Source organism: Lutra lutra, chromosome 3 (assembly GCF_902655055.1).
Source record: "Lutra lutra chromosome 3, mLutLut1.2, whole genome shotgun sequence".
NCBI lineage: Eukaryota > Metazoa > Chordata > Mammalia > Carnivora > Mustelidae > Lutra > Lutra lutra.
This window is the reverse complement of record NC_062280.1, coordinates 40062584-40083506: the sequence shown is the minus strand read 5'-3', so window position 1 is coordinate 40083506 and position 20923 is coordinate 40062584. Positions and strand designations below refer to the sequence as shown.

The 20923-nt window shown below is 42.4% G+C and overlaps 1 protein-coding gene across 1 annotated transcript in view; it reads left to right on the top strand.

Moving 5' to 3' along the window:
- PDE6D (phosphodiesterase 6D) overlaps positions 1–20528 on the top strand; it is a 51472-nt gene extending 30944 nt beyond the window's left edge. Inside the window, exons 2-5 of the mRNA XM_047721342.1 lie at positions 16209–16297; positions 17091–17216; positions 17930–18035; positions 19930–20528. Of these exons, the coding sequence (XP_047577298.1) occupies positions 16209–16297; positions 17091–17216; positions 17930–18035; positions 19930–20011 (403 nt within the window). The 3' untranslated portion in view covers positions 20012–20528. The remainder of the gene's footprint in view (positions 1–16208; positions 16298–17090; positions 17217–17929; positions 18036–19929) is intronic.
- The last annotated feature ends 395 nt before the right edge of the window (positions 20529–20923 follow it).

Sequence of the window (20923 nt, the reverse complement as noted above, 5' to 3'; positions counted from 1 at the left end):
CGCCTGGGTGGCTCAGTGGGTTAAGCCGCTGCCTTCGGCTCAGGTCATGATCTCAGAGTCCTGGGATCGAGCCCCGCATCGGGCTCTCTGCTTGGTGGGGAGCCTGCTTCCTCCTCTCTCTCTCTGCCTGCCTCTCTGCCTGCTTGTGATCTCTCTGTCAAATAAATAAATAAAATCTTTAAAAAAAAAAAAATCTGCCTTCAGCTCAGGTCATGATCTCAGGGTCCTGGGATCAAGCCCCACATCCAGCTCCCTGCTCGACAGGAAGCCTGCTTCTCCCTCTCCCACTCTCCCTGCTTGTGTTCTCCCTCTCTGTGTCTCTCTGTCAAATAAATAAAATAAAATAAATAAAATAAAGATTTTATTTATTTGTCAGAGAGAGTGAGAGAAAACACAAGCAGGGGGAAGCGGCCGGCAGAGGGAGAAGCAGACTCCCCACTGAGCAAGGAGCCTGGTGCGGGACTCCATGCCAGGACCTTAGGATCATGACCTGAGCTGAAGGCAGACACCTAATGAGCTGCCCCAGGCATCCCTCAGCTTATAAGTTTTCTTAGGAACACCATACTTTGGGATAGTGGGGGAAGCCTGTATATTATAGTAAGCAGTATGAGGTAATTAACCATTTTTCTTCACTGGTTTGGAATTTAGCATATATAAAAGTCAGTATATGCTGGGGTCATAGCTAAGTTTTTTGGTATATCAATCTACCTATTTTTATGCTAGTACCAGACTAATTGTAGCTTAGACTATAGTGTACTTCACCTGCATGTTCTTCATTACCTTTTTTTTTTTTCATCTTTGAGGTTCTTCAAAGGCCTTCCTAATAGCATCCTCCTTTACCACCCTTTTCCCCCTTCTCTCTAAAGTAAAAATCAGGGCACCTGGGTGGCTCAGTTGGTCCAGCGACTGCCTTCTGTACAGGTCATGATCCTGGAGTCCCACATCAGGCTCCCTCCCCAGTAGGGAGTCTGCTTCTCCCTCTGACCCTCCTGCCTCTCATGCTCTCTCTCTCTCTGTCTCTCTCTCATTCTTTGTCTCTCAAATAAATAGAAATATGTTGTATGGATAACATACATTCTAGAATTACGTTGAGAGTTCACTTGGCCATGCATGGAACCATGCATGGACTAGTCATGGAACCAGCAGCTTTTCAGCTATCTTATTTATATGCAGGCTCAGTGATACATATTAAAAGAAATGAGAGGTTGAGCAAAGAAACAAAGGGCAGTAGACTTTCTTGTCAAAGCCAGTTCTGCAAAATGTCCTTTCTTTCCTCCTCTGATAGACATTTCCATGTTCCCCAAATAGCCAACCAGAAGTTTCATGGAACAGCAGATTATTCTCCTGTTTGGTATGTTGTCTCCAGTTTTACCGTTTCCAGGGGAGGAGCCAGGATTCAAGTTAGGCAGGGGAGGGACTCCATAGCCTCTGCTGTTGTTACAAGTCAAAAGCAAACCCCGTGGCCCTCCCCTGTGGCTTTGGACTGAGACAAAGGAAAATAATGTGACAGGAACAAATTAACAGTGGCCACATCTGCCAGCACTAATATAGCACAGAATGTCAGGTTCTCTGGTCAAACAGAGTCGGTGCTGCCCTAGCAGTTGTTTCCCATAGTTTGGTTGTAACGATTGATTGAGACACCACTGGAAGTGTATGCTTATCATAGAGTGTCATTGATATATAGGACAGTGCTATTTTCAGGTTCTTTGGCAAAGGAAAAAAAGGAACAAATACAAGTTGATGACACCAAGGGATTTTTTTAAATTTTTTGTCTATTTCTTTATTTTGAGCAGTCGTTTGTGGCAGAGAAAGCTGTATTACTGTGGTGTGACAAACTAAGGTCTGGCTTTTTAGGGGACTCAGGATCTGAAGTGTGATTACATCCAAGTGGAGTATAATCTTTAGAAGTTGTTACCATCTGATAATAACTGGAATTCTTCCTCATCACAGCAAAGACTTCTCAGGATATACCCTGCCTTAAGAAATCACCATAAACAAATTCACTTACATACAAGTCTTAAATTGGGGCAGGGTACCTGCGTGGCTCAGGCTTGAACTGATTCTTTTTTTTTTTTTTTTTTTTAAGATTTTATTTATTTATTTGATAGAGATCACAAGTAGGCAGAAAGGCAGGGAGAGAGAGAGGAGGAAGCAGGCTCTTCGCCAAACAGAGAGCCCGATGCGGGGCTCGATCCCAGGACCCCGGGATCATGACCTGAGCCAAAGGCAGAGGCTTTAACCCACTGAGCCACCCAGGTGCCCCAGGCTTGAACTGATTCTTGCTTTAAGTTCAGGTCATGTGGGGTGCCTGGGTAGCTCAGTGGGTTAAGCCTCTGCCTTCGGCTCAGGTCATGATCTCAAGGTCCTGGGATTGAGCCCCACATTGGGCTCTCTGCTCAGCAGGGAGCCTGCTCCCCCCCGCCTCTTCTGCCTGCCTCTCTGCCTACTTATGATCTCTCTGTCAAATCATAAATAAAATCTTGGAAAAAAAAGTACAAAAACAAAAAACCTTCATTTTCACTGTTTTCTTTTTTCTCTTTTCCCCAACTGTTTTAAATTGCTAAAATTCACCTGTATAAAAAAGCATTCTTTGGGGTGCCTGGGTGGCTCAGTGGGTTAAGCCTCTGCCTTCACCTCAGGTCATGATCCCAGAGTCCTGGGATCAAGCCCCGTATCAGGCTCTCCACTCAGCAGGGAGCCTGCTTCTCCCTCTCTCTCTGCCTGCCTCTCTGCCTACTTGTGATCTCTGTCTGTCAAATAAATAAATAAAATCTTTAAAAAAAATTTTTAAAAAGCATTCTTTTTGTGTTCTTGTATTAAGGCATCTCACACACTTTTTTTTTTTTTTAAAGATTTTATTTATTTATTTGACAGTACAAGCAAGGGTGGCAACAGGCAGAGGGAGAAGCAGATTCCCCACTGAGCAGAAAGCCTGGTGTGGGGCTCGACACAAGACCCTGCGACCATGACCTGAGCCAAAGGCAGGCAGTTAGCCATCTGAGCTACCCAGGCGCCCCGACATTTCACAGACTCTTAGATGTAGCACATTTCTCTAGTTAAATGTGTACACACACGTGACCAGCAAGCAAATATACTCGTTTATTTTGAAAAGCTAACAAATCTCCAAAAATGGTATGAAAATATAAAGAGACTTTGTTATTTATTTAGGATAATACCCATTTATAAAAGAGTCCTTCATCATATATCAGCTATACTTCAGTAATAAATTTTTTCAAGGCTTTATTTATTTATTTATTTAGAGAGAAAGTGTACATACACACCAGCAGACAGAGGGGCAAAAGGAGAGAGAATCTCAAGTAGACTCCACACGGAGCCCAACATGGGGCTCAGTCTCACAACCCTAAGATCACAACCAGAGCCAAAACCTAGAATCAGATGCTCAACCAACTGAGCCACCCCAGTGCCCCTCAATAATAAAAAATTTAAAATAAGAATACAAAAAAAAAAAAAAAAAATGGGGCACCTGGGTGGCTCAGTGGGTTAAGCCTCTGCCTTCGGCTCAGGTCATGATCTCAGGATCCTGGGATCGAGCCCCACATCGGGCTCTCTGCTCGGCGGGGAGCCTGCTTCCCCCTCTCTCTCTGCCTGCCTCTCTGCCTCCTTGTGATCTCTGTCTGTCAAATGGATAAATAAAATCTTTAAAAAAAAAAAATACAAAAAAAGTTTTAAGCTTAAAATCCCATAGAATATATATGTCAGCAAAATTCAAGGACTTCCAAATGGACGTGCCTAATATTCGAAAGTGAATTGAGGGGGCACCTGAGTGGCTGAGTCAGTTAAGTGTCTACCTTCTGCTCAGGTCATGATCTCCAGATCCTGGGATTGAGCCCTGTGTTGGGCTCTCTTCTCAACAGGGAGTCTGCTTCTCTCTGCCCCTCCTCCCTTTTCTCTTTCTCTCTCTCTCTCTCAGATAAATTTTAAAAAAAAATTTAAGTGAATTGAAGACTTTTATAAGATAAGGATTATGTACTTGCGATTTCTGCACTTAATTGGAAAAATCATTTCAAATGAGATGTATTCATTAAAAAAACTAAGACAAAATTATTTATGCTTGGTCAAGTTTCATACTAATAGCACTAATAATGATCTTTGTTTTTGTTATAGCTTTAGGAATGTACCTCTGTTTTGACCTTGGTAGCATCTTTAAGAGATTTAATTTTCCAAGGTTTATAGTCCTAAACTGTCAAAAAAAGATTATTTCTAGAATCTGATTATTTATTTGTTTATTTATTTATTTATTTATTTATAAGATTTTATTTATTTGAGAGAGAGCACATGAGCAGGGGGAGGGGCAGAGGGAGAAGCAGACGCCCCCCACTGAGCAGGGAGCCCGACTTGGGGCTCTGTCCCAGGACCCTGGGATCACAACCTGAGCTGAAGGCAGACGCCCAACTGACTCAGCCACCCAGACGTCCCAACACTGACTATCCTTATACTGAGTGCCCCAAACCTAATAATCTTAAACAGTTTCCTATCATTTGTCCTTCGTAGCGATATTACCCAAAAGAAAAATAAAATCTTTTTTAAGTACTTTCATACACTAGAAGCTTCCTGATTGATGTGGCTAAATTCTAGAAACTCATAGCCAAAGATTACTCTGCTTTTGCTGTCAACTCAATGAGAGGAAACACCTCTGCCCTCAAGAAGCCCATAATCAGGGCGCCTGCTGGCTCAGTCGGTTAGGCTTCTGACTCTTGCTTTTGGCTCAGGTCATGACCTCAGGACCCTGGAATCAACCCCCACATGGGGCTCCCTTCTCCGTGAGGAGCCTGTTTCTCCCTCTCACTCTCCCTCTGTGCTCTTCAGTCTCTCACTCTCTCTCAAATAAATAAAATCTTAAAAAAGATTTTGAGTGAATAAAACCAAAGTGAAACATTAACTAACACAACTAAGTTTTTGGTGACTTTTCCCTTACTGAAAAGAATAAGAGAGTTTAAGATAATACACGTTTTTATTAGAGAATGTGAAGTAGCTCATAAGTTACTTCTATAAGGTGTTTTGTTTTTGTTTTGTTTTTGCTTTGTCTAATCCTGAATAATTATGATATTATTATGACTAGTGAAGACTAGTCAGACTTGATGTATTTTAGAGAAATTTGCTTGGTTGGCTTTGCCATACAGTTAGTACCTCTGGGGTAGTTGTAATCAGCATCTGCCAGTGATAATTTCTTTGTCTTTGTTACTCCCATTTCCTTCTGTCATGGTTGCCTCCATCCGGGTCCTCTAAGCTGGAGAAAGGTTTCTTCCCACCTCCTTTTATCAGCTTGTCTGGTGTGGCCTTTGACGATCATAACACTTGATTGGATCCCCAGAAAGCAATTCAGCTCTTTTGATTTTGCTGGATGCTCTTATGGGAGACTTCAGATGAGTGTCCAATGCCCAAGCTGAGCAGAGAGCACAGGGGTGTATGAGAGTGTAGTATCTCACCTGAGTCTAGATGAGAATAGAGAATAGGGAAGAGTGCATAGCAGAAGTGGCCAGAGACATGTTGGGGCCACAAGGAAAAGAACTTAAAATGCTAAGCTAAGAAGTTAGGACTTTTCTCAGTGAAAATCTTTTGATGGGGCATCTGGATGGCACAGTTGGTTAAGCATCCAACTCTGGCTTTTGGCTCGTGAATTTCAGGGCTGTGAGATAGAGCCCCATGTCAGGCTCTGTGCTCACCGCTGAGTCTGCTTGAGATCTCTGTCCCTCTCCCTCTGCCCCTCCCACTCATGTGTGTGGTTTCTCTATCTCTCTCTAAATAAAACTTTAAAAAGAAGAAAAGATTTTTTCTTTTTTTGAAGTTTTTGAAGGGGAAGTAATGATATGATCCAGCTTGTGTTTTAAGAGTGTTGCTCTAGGGGCGCCTGGGTGGCTCAGTGGGTTAAAAAGCCTCTGTCTTTGGCTCAGGTCATGATCTCAGGGTCCTGGGATCGAGTCCCGCATCGGGCTCTCTGCTTGGCAGGGAGCCTGCTTTCTCCTCTCTCTCTCTCTGTCTGCCTCTCTGCCTACTTGTGATCTCTCTCTGTCAAATAAATAAATAAAATATTTAAAAAAAAAAGAGTGTTGCTCTAGTCACTGTGGATTAGCTTATAAAGGCTAAATGAATAGGACCTCAACTTTATTGCACAGAAGAATTGCTTTTTAAAATGAGCATTCCGGGGCGCCTGGGTGGCTCAGTGGGTTAAGCCTCTGTCTTCGGCTCAGGTCATGATCTCAGGGTCCTGGGATCGAGCCCCACATGGGGCTCTCTGCTCATCGGGGAGCCTGCTTCCTCCTCTCTCGCTGCCTCCTTCCTCCTCTCTGTACCTGCTTCTCTGCCTACTTGTGACCTCTGTCAAATGAATAAATACAATCTTTTAAAAAATAAAATAAAATGAGCATTCCTAAGGCGCCTAGCTGGCTCAGTCACCCTGAAACTTAAAGGTGAACATCTTAACTAGATATTTTTAAGCAGATTGTTTAGTGTTGAAATATTTTCATGTTGGAGATAAAAATTTGGGTATCAGAGCATAGTCATTTGATGATAAAAACCAACTGGCCTGATATAAATAATTGAATAAAAATCACTGGGAGAAGAAACAAATCTCCACTGCAGAATTCCAAATAATTCACATTCTTCCCTCAAGAAGATGGAGCATAACTCCCCACCTGTTAGTTTGGGCTGTATACAGTGACTTCCTTCTGAGAGTACAATACAGAAAGAAGGGGGAAAGAACATATTTACAGTGGAGAAACCTGACAGGCATCCCCTCAGCCAGGTGATCAAGATCAGCATCAGTAATGATAAATCATGCTGATAGTACATAGCCTTGACATGGTGGGATGAAAATGGCACTTTACCTCAATGGTCTTCCGCCTTAAAACTCACAACCCCAGCCAAATCATGAGAAAAACATCAGACAAACCCCAATTGACAGACACCCAGAAAATACTTGACTTGTACTACTCAACACTGGCATTAAAAAAAAAAAAAAAATCAAGATCCTCAAAAAAAAAAAAAAAAAACAAAGAAAATCTTTTTCTTTTTTTTTAAGATTTTATTTATTTATTTGACAGACAGAGATCACAAGTAGGCAGAGAGGCAGGCGGAGAGAGAGGAGGAAGCAGGCTCCCTGCTGAGCAGAGAGCCCGATGCGGGGCTCGATCTCAGGACCCCGGGATCATGACCCAAGCCGAAAGCAGAGGCTTTAACCTACTGAGCCACCCAGGCGCCCCTAAAACAAGGAAAATATAAGAAACTCTCACAACCCAGAGGAGCTTTAGGAGACATGATAACTAAATGTTAGGTGGGATCCTGGAACAGAAAAAGGACATTAAATTAAAACTAAGAAAATTTGAACAAACTGTAGACTTTAGTTACTGATAATGTGTTAGCATTAGTTCATTAGTTGTGACAAATATAAGATGTCTGTAATCTATTTTCTGCAGAATATATAGACACTATAATAAGTTTTTTTGTAAATTTTAAAAAGCTTACTTTTCAGAAAGGGCTAGAACAGAATAACAATTAATAAACCAATACCCTTCTTGGTAAATTGTTAGGAATTTAAATAATATAGCTCTTCCATCCCTAGATTAGTAATCAGGATCTGAGTTAATATCATTAGAGAATTATCTCAGTATCACTGAGAATTATCCAGCTTCAGTATGAACTGTTTTGAGAGACATGAATAAATAAGTTATTTGGTTTTATGTAGAGGGAATCCACAGAATCATCAGAATAATGCCCAAATATAAGTTGACCCTGAATATAAGGCAATCTCTTAACATTCCAATGAAAAAAATATATTTTTTTAAAAAGGGATTTGGGTGTGGGGCACCTGGGTGGCTTAGTCGGTTGGGCATCTGCCTTTGGCTCAGGTCATGATGCCAGGGATGGAGCCCTGTATCAGGCTCCCTACTCACCAAGATCCTGTTTCTCCCTCTCCCTCCTGTTCCCCCTGCTTGTACTCACTCACTCACTCTCTCTCTATCAAATAAATAAAAATATTTTTTTAAAAAGGAGAGGGGGGTATGGGCGGAATAGACAAATGTATATTTTACAACATAGTTAAGACCATAAATTTATAAAATAATATAAAATTTAGAAATATCCCTTTTCACTTGTCTGTTACTTTCTATGAAACAATATTGCCCACATTTTTTACATGCTGCTTTGATGTCCATACCTGGCACATAGTAGTATGTCAATAAGCACTTATTGAATGATAATTTGAGATCAGGTATATGGAGAGACCTGGATCAGTCTGGGAGGACCCTTTGAAGATCTTTGACCGGGAAGGTAACAGCAAAAGTGAAGTGGTATTTAGCCTCTCCTCAGGGGCGATGGAGGTGGCACAAACTGTCTGCTTAGGGGAGGCCAGGACATAGCCGGGGTTGGCATGGGTACACAAAAGGAGCCCAAACTTCGGAGTCAAGCAGATCTGGACTTGGAGATGTGGTCCCAAGAGCCTCCCTGAGGAGGTACCCCTGAAGCCAGTATCTGGGGGTGTGAAGAGTAAGGGCAAGAGCACTCAGGCAGCATCACAGGCAGAAGAGACACTAGTGTGCTGGAGAGAGAGAAAGGAAACCATTAAGGGTGGAACATAGTGACTGGGCACCTTGTAAACTATGCAAAGGACTTGAGTTTTGTTTTTAAGTGCAAAGGAAAACCGGGGGTTAACATCTAATTCACAGTATTTATAAAATTACCTTCTTCTGTGAAGAGAATGGATTGAAAGAGGGAGCAAGAATGGAAGCAAGGAGGGGCACTTTAGGTAGCCCAGTTGGTTAAGCGTCTGACTCTTGATTTCAGCAAGGAAAGCCATCAGGAGCCTAGACAGGAGATGATAATGGATTCATAACAACACCACTCTGCTGCTAAGATTTTAAGCACCTTACATGAGCCAACTCATTTAAGTGTGCTGTCCCGTTAGCACCCTCTTTGATTCTCAAAAGTACTAGTTTGGATGATAAATTACAGGAAACTGTGAATCAGCCAATTAACATTTTCAGGGGGTCAGTCTTCCTACCCATCAATTTCAAACCATTCTATGAAAGCCGCTAACCATGACAACTCTGTAATATAAGATTCAAGCAGGAAAAACTGGAATCTCATCTCTGAACTTCCTGAACCCCTTCCTTCTTGTTCCCTTCTATTTGGGCCTGGTTCTCAGTTACATGTGGGCATTTTTTTTTTTTAAAGATTTTATTTATTTATCTGACAGAGATCACAGGTAGGCAGAGAGAGGAAGGGAAGCAGGCTCCCTGCTGAGCAGAGAGCCTGATGCGGGGCTCCATCCCAGAACCCTGGGATCATGACCTGAGCCGAAGGCAGAGGCTTTAACCCACTGAGCCACCCAGGCGACATGTGGGCATTTTTATTTGTCTCTTTCTCAGTATCTTTTTTTTCTTTCACTCCATCCCTTGTATGTGTCTCTCTCTCCCTCTGTTTGTGTGTTCCATGTTTCTTTCCTCTTCCCTCTCTTTTCCTTCCCCATTCCTCCTTTCTACTCCAGTTTCTTCCTCTCCCCTAATCTCCTTCTGGTCTCTTCTCAATTGGCCGGTGAGGTCTTGCCATGTACAGTGGATCCATTCTGTTTAATATGTAAAAATGAAGGTATAGTTGTACTCGTGTCAAAATGCTTCTAGATGATTGTCACTAAATATTTTAAATTCTTTTATCCCAGTGCCTGCATTCACATCTTAAGGAAATTTACCTCATACGTCATTCATCTGACTGCTTTCTTTTTTTTCTCCCCAAGCCTTTACTTCCCGCTCCACCACCACCTCCCTGCTGGCCTTCTCTACCTTAGGTCTGTCCCCACCCCCCACACTGGACCAAAATCATAATCATACCAGGTCACAGCTATTTAAAACATAAGAAGACTTATGTAACCTTCTGTGTGGCGCCAAGTGACTCTCATTCTTCCATGCGTATCTTAGTTTACTTCCTTTTTTACCTCTCCTAAGGCTTGACATTCTACAGACTATTGATTTTTTTTTTTCTGGAACTTATTTTTTCCAGGCTGAAGCTTATTTTTAACATGCTCTTACTTTTACATACGAGAGTGTGCTGCTTTTGTCTGCCTGGTTCCAAATAAGAAGGTACCAGGAACAGCTCTCCCAGCAGAGGTTTCCCATAGGAAAGTTTTCCCTTGTGTTCACCCTGGGTATAAATCACCTGGGAGCTTTTAAATGAGAAAAGACCTGGCTGACCCAGAAGGTGGTATTTATAAATAGTCCTCTAACCCCCCTCCCACCCCCTTAAAGCTTGTACCTAATCCTCTCCTCTCTCAAGATTGGAAGTGACTTGACCTTTGAGTCTTAAACCTCAGGCTCTTTTTCTCTGAAAAATCTAGTTAACAAAAAGCTGCTAAAACAAAAAAATGTTTCCAACCAGATGATGATGAAGCCATTAAAGCTTGCCTTTCATTTCCAACATTTTTTTTTAATAAGTTTTATTTACTTGACACAGAGAGAGAGTGAGAGAGCACAAGCAGGTGGAGTAGCAGGGAAAGGGAGAGGGAGAAGCGGACTCCCCACTGAGCAAGGAGCCTGATGTGGGTCTCTATTCCAGGACCCTGGGATTAGGACCTGAGCCGAAGGCAGTTGCTTAACCAACTAAGCCACCCAGGCACCCTCATTTCCAACATTTTTAGTGAAATACACTTCCTCTTTTGAGGACCATCTTTTCTTGTGGTTATTTTAAGATACCTGCCTCAGGGGCACCTGAGTGGCTCAGTTGGTTAAGCACCTGCCTTCGGCTCAGGTCATGATCCCAGGGTCCTGCGGTCGAGCCCCGCATCAGGCCCCCTGCTCAAGGAGAAGACTGCTTCTCCCTCTCCTCCTCCCCCTTCTTATGCATGTGCTCGCACTCTTAGTCTATCAAGTACAAAATAAAACTTAACCAAAAAATACCTACCTTAATAATTTTTATTTCTTTTTGCTATTGAGCTGTCATGGATTTGTATTTTTATGATTTATAAAGCTGTTCCCAGATGGCAGCATCTTTGCCATGAATTAAGAGTGTTCCTTTTCACCCCTACCTTAGAGAACTTGGAGGGGCTCTCAGTAGCCTCCATCCCAACATCATTGGATGGAGCTCTATGTGTATTTCTCTAATTTTGTGGTATTTACTGAGGGTGAAATCTTACAGGTTTTGTTAGGATTATACAATGTGAAGTGAAGTGAAGTGAAGTCCATGATACAGACTGATAGGTTTCTGGATTAAGGTACATGCAAGAAATGCCTAATAGTTGAACTGGCCAAAATATGTTTTTAAGTATATTTCCAAAAAGACAATAATAAGTTTCCTAAAGAGATAATTTAGTCCTTAAACTGATAATTTATAAAGACAGGAGGCGCTTATGTTAGGAAGATAAGCCATATATTTTTAGCACCTTCTCTCTCTTGCTGTAAAATGGAGGAATCTTCAGTTCACCATCCGCTAATCATCAGAGAGCACACTCTCATTTAAGACTTCTTTCTTTCTATCCTCTAATAGATTGAAGAGTAATTCTGGTGCCAGGCTTTTCTTTGCTGACCCAGGCCAGCAGCAGTAATGCTTTTTTTGGAAACTGCTAGCTCTGATCTAGCTGTTGCTTTACAAAGGGAGCCCCCTTTCCCAGGCTTTTCTCGCAGTAGTTTTGCTGGAATGCCCCCCTTGTATGTGAGCCTGAAATTTTAAGAGTAATTTTAGTTTTGTTATTTAAGAAAATCCGGTGTCCAGTGTGGCTATATTGGTACCTAAGAGAGTATCCGAAGAGAAAGAATGAAAAGCATGTATAGAGCGGGTTAAATGAGTGCTGTGTCTTCTGAAAACCTTGGGCTTGAATGTCTAAGGCAATTCTGTTAGATCTGAGTTCTGAGTGGACTTGCTGGAGCAGTAGTAGCTACTGTTTCATTTCTCCAGCTGGGGAAGCTTTGTCTTCATATACGGAGACCCCAGAATAGCTAAGTATATTTATAGTCATTGGAATTTTAATACGTGATCTGGGGGTGCGTGGCTGGCTCTGTTGGTAGAACATGCAACTCTTGATTTTGAGATCGTGAGTTCAAGACCCACACTGGGCGTAGAGCTTACTTTAAAACAAACAAAACACACACACACACACACACACATATTAAAAAAAGGTGATCTGGGGCACCTGGGTGGCTCAGTGGGTTAAGCCGCTGCCTTCGGTTCAGGTCATGATCTCAGGGTCCTGGGATCGAGTCCCGCATCGGGCTCTCTGCTCAGCGGGGAGCCTGCTTCCCTCTCTCTCTCTCTGCCTGCCTCTCTGCCTACTTGTGATCTCTCTCTGTCAAATAAATAACATCTTTAAAAAACAAAACAAAACTTGGGACGCCTGGGTGGCTCAGTTGGTTAAGCAGCTGCCTTCGGCTCGGGTCGTGATCCCGGCGTCCTGGGATCGAGTCCCACATCAGGCTCCTTGCTTGGCGGGGAGCCTGCTTCTCCCTCTGCCTCTGCCTGCCATTCTGTCTGCCTGTGCTCACTCGCTCTCCTCTCTCTCTGACAAATAAATAAAATCTTAAAAAAAAAAAACTTAAAGAAAAAAGGTGATCTAAGCAAGTATGTATACTATTGACTTGCTTTTTAATTTAGTTTTTAAAAAAAATATGAAGCAGAGAAGAAGAAAACTGCAAAGGTATATAAGAGCAGTAGTATCTGGGGATATAATGAGCATATGAGGAGACTGTTAGGATTACACACAAGGAGAGGAGAGAAGCACAACCAACCCAACTTCAAAGCAATGGTAGGTTCATAGGGGAGTGGAGTGGGGGTGCAGTGCACCAGCAGGTTGAGAGCACAAGAAGCCAGGGTAACCTTGGTTATCTTTTGTGACTTCAGTAACAGCAAAACCTAGAAAGAATGTCTCCAGAAGGTTAACTGTACCGTGTCATGCATAGTGATGCTTATCAGCCATGTCGCTCTGGGTTCAACACTGCAAGCTACCCAGTCAGAAAGGTGGAAGGCTCCCTGGGGTTTCAGTGGTCACAAAGCAGGGAAGCTTGGGTTAGCACAGCTCCTGCCCCCATCTTGCAGAACTGCTGACTTTTCCTCAACTCCTGGTACCCAGGCTTCCAAGCCTAGGTCATGTGCTTGCCCCCAGCTGCACCAGGCTCCGGAGGGAAGGATTTGGATCTTCTAGTTACAGTAATGCCTTGCAGTTGCTGCCTCCCACAGGGGCAACATGGTGCTATTGGGAAGAGGGTTTGGTTGCTAGACAGCAAAAATGGGAAAAAAAAAAAAGAAAAAAAAGACCTGTAAACTTTATCAACTGTTTATCTGAAGGTCCATCTCTTTGTGAATATTAGCTATCTTTCTCAGACTTAGCCTCTATGTATGGAAATACTAATGTTTTTAAAATTATTTGTCCATTGTTTAAAAAAACTCAGGACTGTCTTTTTAAATTTAGTGTTCATATTTATCAAAGTTGTGTGTGTACATTGTTCAGAGTTATAGTTCTACCTGGTTTTGAATGATGAGCTGCGTTCTGTATCCTTTCATTCCTATTTTCTACTCCCTGGAGAAAACCATTTTCAGTTTCTAGCTGATTTATTTACTATTTATCTTCATATTTCTGAATTGCACACTGTGGCTATGCCTTAATGTCTCTATTTTAGGCATTGTTTATCGAATTCTCACTGTGGAAAATGAGTTTTGTTCTTTACCAACACTTTCTGCCTGACCACACATACATGCTCTTCTCTTCCCCCATCCTCTCAGGATAATGGTATTGGATCCATAGTCTGTAGTTTTATTATTATGACTCTGTCAGCCCTATTTGCAATGATGCCATGTAGTATAGTGCAACTGCTTTTTTCTTCCAATACCACCTTTGATTTTTCCCTGATGTTAATTATTGTCTTGGTTTTTTATTCATTTACTTGGGCTTTCTGTGCTTCTCACTAATGAACCCCCAAATATCCCCTAATTGTATAAATCTCTCCCATTTAATCCCATCAGATATTCTATGAATTTCATCTTTTTTTTTTTTTTTATTGGACAGATGGAGATCACAAGTAGGCGAGAAGCAGGCAGAGAGAGAGGAGGAAGCAGGCTCCCCGCTGAGCAGAGAGCCCGACGCAGGGCTCGATCCCAGGACTCTGGGATCATGACCTGAGCTGAAGGCAGAGGCTTTAACCCACTGAGCCACCCAGGCGCCCCTGAATTTCATCTTCTTAAGATCTCTTTCTAAGCCTTCTGACCTGCTCTTGTCTGGACCTCGGCCTGTCACCCTTCAGTCCTCTAAAGAGGACTTTTTCACCTGTATCTTGTTTTAGTCCCTTGCTCATTGATTCAATATCGTCTTTTTCCCTAGTCTTCCCTGTCATTTTGAAATAGCATATTATCATTAGTTTCTTGAGAAAGTATCTCTTTTTTTAGTTTTAGGAATTTCCCTGAGATTCGTAAAGGCACTGCTTCATTTTTTTCTACCCTCCAGAATCCCTGTTGAAAAGTGTGATTCATTCTGATTTTTTTTTCCCCATTCTGATTCTGACCTTTATGTGACTTGTTTTTCCTCTGGAAGCTTTGCTTTAAAATTTAACCTTGACGTTTTGCAAGTTCACAATGATGTCACTTGGTCACTTGCTAGATCTTCAGTCCGGGACATTTTCTTGAATTAATTCATTGATCACTTCCTCTCCATGGTTTTTCGGTTCTGTCTTTCTTGGACTCCTGTTAGATTTTGGATCTCTTAGGTTGATACCCGGTTCTTTTATCTTTACTCTCCTGTTTTCTCTCCTTGTCCCTTTTTATTTTTCTTTCTGAAAGAGTTCCTCAGGTTTGTCTTCCAACCCTTGCATTGAGTTGTTTGGTTCTGCTATCAAAATGTGTATTTTTCTAGCATTCTTTTTTGTTCTCTGAATATTCATTTTTTCATTGCTATTAGTGATCCATTTATTGTATAATGAACAATACAGAAACTAGAAAATATAACTACTTAAGTTAGAAGGCATTTTATGATTAAATGAGATTATCAATTGACTAGCCTCAAAATTTGTAAACTTGAGCCAGAGAAGATCACCTAAAATATACAAAATTTAATTGTTTATGATTTTTAGTGTATAAGGGTTACATTATCTCTGGCTGTTTTGTTTGTTTGTTCGTAGATTTTATTTATTTATTTGACAGAGAGACATCGAGAGAGGGAACACAGCAGGGGAGTGGGAGAGGGAAAAGCAGGCTCCCTGTGGGACTTAATCCCAGGATCCTGGAATCAGGGCCCAAGCCAAAGACAGATGCTTAACAACTGAGCCACCCAGGTAACCCAATTTTGTTAGTTCTTAATACTTCTTTTCAAAAGTTTTTATCTTCTGTGATGCCTGGGTGACTCAGTTGGTTAAGCATCTACCTCCCACTCAGGTCATGATCTTAGCCTCCTGGGATCAGGCTGCTCCCCCTGCTTGTGCTCTCTCACCTCATTCTCAATAAATAAACAAAATCTTTAAAAAAATTTTTTGTATCTTCCTCTGTAGTCTCTCTTTTCCTCTTAAGTTGCTTTTTTCTCTTTGTTTTGGTTTGTCTTTCATTTCGGTTTCTGGTGATCCTTGGCTAGTTTCTTATATCTAAGAACAGGCAGTTAAATGGGTACTTGAGATCTGTGGACTTGCGAGCAAAATTTATGGGCTGTGGGGGTGGTCTGCATGAGTCACTTCTTGGGATACCTCTCTTATCTGTTTCTTTAAGTCTTTTATCTTGGCTGGTCTGATTCTGTTGGAAAATTTTTTATTTTGTACTATTCATTTTCTCTCTCCTTGCAGTTTCTAGATGTGTAGTCTTTGGTTCTCGTGTTGTAGATAAAAATATCTCCACTGCGGGGGGCACCTAGGTGGCTCAGTCATTAAGCATCTGCCCTCTGTCGGTTCTGATCGATCCCAGCCTGCTGGGATCTGGCCCCACATTGGACTCCCCGCCCAGCAGGGGAGCCCTTCTCCTCCCTCTGCCTGCCACTTCCCCTGCTGGTGCTCTCTCTGTGTCAAATAAAGAAATAAAATCTTAAAAAAAAAAATCTGTTGGGTCTGTACTACAATCTTCCTTTAGATGTCCTTTGGACCCTCCTACACCTCCTCATTTTCTTTCATGGCACTTGGCAGATAGGCCGACTTGCTAAAAAGTAAACAGGAGTTGGTAGCAAATCTGAGAGCTAGAACACACCTTGAGTGCAAAGTTAGAGTCGCTTTCGGTGCATTGTTTTCCTTAATACATTTGATCAGAAATTGGATGAACCTCCGGGATGCTGAGACAGGGAAGATACTGTGGCAAGGAACAGAAGACCTGTCAGTCCCTGGAGTGGAGCATGAAGGTATCCCCCAACCCTTGCCCTGCACAGGGCTCTGATGTTTCAGGAACAGGGCCTAAGCATCAGGGAGCTAAATTAATGCAGATCCTGATGGGCAAATCCCTGCGGGCACAGCACGTGTTACTGAGATTCTCAGTTCCTTTCCTACCATTTTTCCCTCTGACTTCCCAAAACTCATTTTGTGCTGAAATTTTAACATTAAAACATCCCTAAAGATATAAACTAAGCTCTCAACTTTTTTTTTAAGAAAATTTCCATTTTTATCTCCCTGAAATAAAAGAAAAACTAAGAAGTTAAAACCAACAGAACAGAGTAAAGAAGGTGTCCATTCAGCCCTTTTCCTAATGAAAACAGCTAGGGAAGGCCCTTAGATGCACTATATCTGGTGTTTCTTAAAGATCTTTCACGGGGGCGCCTGGGTGGCTCAGTCGGTTAAGCAAATGCCTTCCACTCGGGTCGTGATCTTGGGGTGGTGGGATCTTGCCCTGCATCCCTGCATCAGGCTCTCTGCTCAGCGGGGAATCTGTTTCACCCTCTCCCTCTGTGCTCTCCCTCTCTCTTTCTCTCTCTCTCAAATAAATAAATAAAATCTTTAAAAAATAATAATAAAGATATTTCAGTCAGATGCACTTGACCAATTGGGGACCTCTGCCTTTGTGTTACCAAGGCTTTTCTCTGAAATTTAACATAGATAATGTGTTCTCTAAATCAGCTCTAAGAAGCTCCCAGAAACTTAAGGAATAATAGTATGTGATTTTCATTGAGAATGGCTTCAATATTTCTTTTTATTTACCAGCCCGTGTTCCCAAGAAAATCCTCAAGTGCAAGGCAGTGTCTCGAGAGTTGAACTTCTCTTCAGCAGAGCAAATGGAAAAATTCCGCCTGGAACAAAAAGTTTACTTCAAAGGGCAATGCCTAGAAGGTATTCTGTGGCCTAGTGCCTGGAAGCCCCACTTAGGATGACAGAGTAAAAAGGCAGGACCCAATGAACTTAAAACACTGCTTCGGTAACGTTCATTTTGCAACTCAGTTTGTGATGGGATTCCTATACCTTGCGAAACTGGGGGCCCCAGCAAAAACAAAGCTGGCAATGACAAGGGGCTTTGAGCCCAACAAAAGGGTTTCTGACGCTGGTGGGCCCGGGTTGGTGCCTGCTTTATCACTGGTGAATTATAATGTGGTCACGAGGAAGCTGCCAACAAGGGCCTGGTACAGAGCTCTCAGTCTCCCACAGATCTGGCCACCAAGACCACTCTGCACCGATTCCACCATGAACTGTAAGAGTGCACGTCCGTGTCTTACAGCTGGAATTGCAAGTGAAAGGCCTAGTCTGTTCTTCTGTTTATCATATACACATAGCCTATTGCTAAGAGCGTTGTTTATACTATATCTGCCCACTAGTCCTCACCCTTTAGATCCTAGAGCAGAGGGAGTAAGCCTCTGGTGTGGTGGGGGGGGGGGACAGCCTGAGGGGTTGTCATGCCTCTTTCACATGCCTCTGGCCCCAGAGGTCTCTGATGGCTTCATTTGTGGTTCTTGGGGTAAGAAGAGACTCACTCTAAAGGTGGGGGGACGGGTGCAGAGCCCCGAGACTCTCTGGCATGCCCACTCACCAGCTTTTTGTTCTTCCTTCAGAATGGTTCTTCGAGTTTGGCTTTGTGATCCCAAACTCCACAAACACCTGGCAGTCCCTGATAGAGGCCGCACCCGAATCCCAGATGATGCCCGCCAGCGTGCTAACGTGAGTGAGCAGACCGCAGGCTCTGGGGAGTGGGTTCCAAGCAGGGGGGCTGACGGTGCTGCTCAGCGGGCAGCCCTGGGTGAAAATAAGGGGAGAGAGTATTCAGGGGTATTTGAGTTTACAGGTTACTGACTCTGTCATAGGAAAAAAACAGTGTGATCAAATGGAAAAAAATTTAAAAAAACTTTAGATTAGACCTTTAGACTAAATTCCTGAATAACCCTGACTTGCCGTGCAATCTTGGACAATGTTTACCTCTCTGGCCTTATTTTTCTCCTCTCTACACATAGAATTAATAATTCTATCTCACAGAGGTGTAGTGAGGATGAAAGAAGGTGATATGGGAGGAAACTGGCCTGTACTCTATATTAAATCTAGGCTAATTTGCTCACTTTCCTGACAACCAAACTTCTGATACTCTGTACTTTTCTTGAATGGCCTTTAATGGAATCTGGCAAAGTTCTAAGTTTGTTTTAGAGGATAATGTTCAGTTATGGTTTTTCAGAGACTAGCTTACCATTTTCATAGTTATGCTTCCTGCTCAAAGAATAATTTGTTTGTCCTTTATCCAAAAACACTGTCAGTAAGGGCCCAGCTTACATTTTCTCTTCGGAAAAGGTATTAGACTTTCAGAGATCTTAATAATAGTGTCTAGTAATGAGTTATTCCCACAGATATTTGTGTAATATTGGATTGTCCCTTTAAACAGATCCTTGGTGAAAGCCATACTGAATGTAAATAGAGGTTGTTTGCTTTATAAGATGTTTGCTTTAATAGATTTTTAATTACAATGGTAGATATTTTTATATTCTAATAGCCAATTAAATCTTGAGTTTCTTATGTACCTATTTTATAATTAATTGCCAACAAAAAATGTATCTGCTGGCTATTAATTACCCTGGGAAAGTACAGGGTAGTATATAGAAGGGCATTTTTTATATTTTATTAACCTTCATTGACTCCTTCTTGGCCAGGTCCAATAAGTCTGTGATGACTTACTTAGGTTCTTTAACTCAAATTTTACTTTCTGGAACCCAAAAACAGTACCTCTATTGTCCTTAACTTGGTTCGAGAGTGGTTTGGTTTGGAAACACTAGGATACCCACCAAGAAAAATGAAATTCTCCCCTGTACAATACAGGTGTGTCATTTGGGGTTCTTTGGCTGCAAGCCACAGAAATGACTCCAGCTGATAGGACAGACCTGAAGGGGGATGGGGGGTGACGGGTGGCGGGTGGCACTGAGACCCGGGCAGCTTCAAAGATGCAGGTGGCAGATGCAGGTGGCAGATGCAGGAATCCATCGATGATCTCCTTCAGGAGCAGCCATAGAAAGGATCCTGCTCTGGCGGGGAGCAGGGGAAGAGTCTGGTTAGCCCATATTATGTCCTGTGCCTAGCCCTCTGCCAGGTGAAGGAGAGGCTACTGGACTGACCCATGGACTGGAGATGTGGTGGGTCCCCAGAAGAAGAACAGAGTGCTGTTACCCAAAGTGATGGAAATAGATGCAGGAAAGACCAACCCATAACTGCCTACCAGAGACCTGCAGGTTTCCATGTGTATCAAAAAGTCACTCATATTAAAAAAAAAAAAAAAAGTCATATGTATAAGCACCCTGTTTGCAGAGCACTCTGCTAAGGGGTTTACATATATCAAGGATTAAAACATGCTCTTTCTTCTGTTTTCTGAACTTGAGGAGAAAAAAAATCTAATCACAAAGTTAAATGTCACATTAGACTTCTAACCCCATTTGGACGTAGATTTCAGTGTCCGCAAGCCAAAGTTCTAGATAGGTGTGTGTCCCCAGGCCCAGCAGACCCAAACTGAAGCCACTTTGTGGAAATGAAATCTGTTGCCTAACACACTCACTCTTTTGCCCTCTCTTCTTACTTATAGTGGGAATGTTATCATAGAGACAAAGTTTTTTGACGACGATCTTCTTGTAAGCACATCCAGAGTGAGACTTTTCTACGTTTGAGAGAAGAATGTGTGTGCATTTCAAGAATTTGGGTTTTGGGGGGGAAAGGAGGAAACTGTTGACTTTTTTCCTCCACGCATTTGATTTTTGACATTTCCACCCCTAATTCCCTGTACAGCAACCCACCTGCGGCCACCAGGGGACCAGTTCTGTGTAGGTAACCAGATGGCTGTTTCCTCCCAAGCCGCCATCTTCCACTGACCAGACTCAACTCCCAACCCCAGACCAGGGCAGAGGATGAGCCTTGACTCCTTTCCAGGGTGACACAGGGACAGATGCTTACCACGAGAGCCAATGCTGTTCCCACCCCCTCTGCTTCCTCCTTGGGCCCTGCAGGCAACGCATCTTCCTTTGGCCCCTGGTTTTGGAAAAATTCATATTCCTGACCTATGTTTAGTTTTTTTCCTACCATTTCTATTTCATACATTCTCATACATTTAACTTGTAAAATAGACTGTGATATTATTATTACATAATGAATTAAAACATATGAATTAAAATATTCCTACAGTCTTTAGCATGGCACTGCTTTCATCTCTGCTTTTCTGGAACATGAACCCAGCCCCATGATGTGAAGAAAGACATTTATGAGACCGTAGGACCACAACTGTATTTTACTCCAGAAATCAACTAATAGATTTTGCATTCCCGATGCTTCAGTTGCTGCTTTCCAAAAACATACAACGTACCCAAACAAGACCCATGACCTTAACATTTGTCTTTGAGATATGATATGCAGTGGTTCTTTTCCACAACACAGATGTCCCCTTTGTTTGGTGTTGCTTTTAACTTTTCTCATACCTTTATGATGTACCTTTGCTCAAGAGGTTTTGGGAAAGGGTAGAAGTCCAAGCTGACAGAGTAGAGACTCTTCTATTCTTATGTAAGAGGACAGAAGTTCCAGAATGGAGA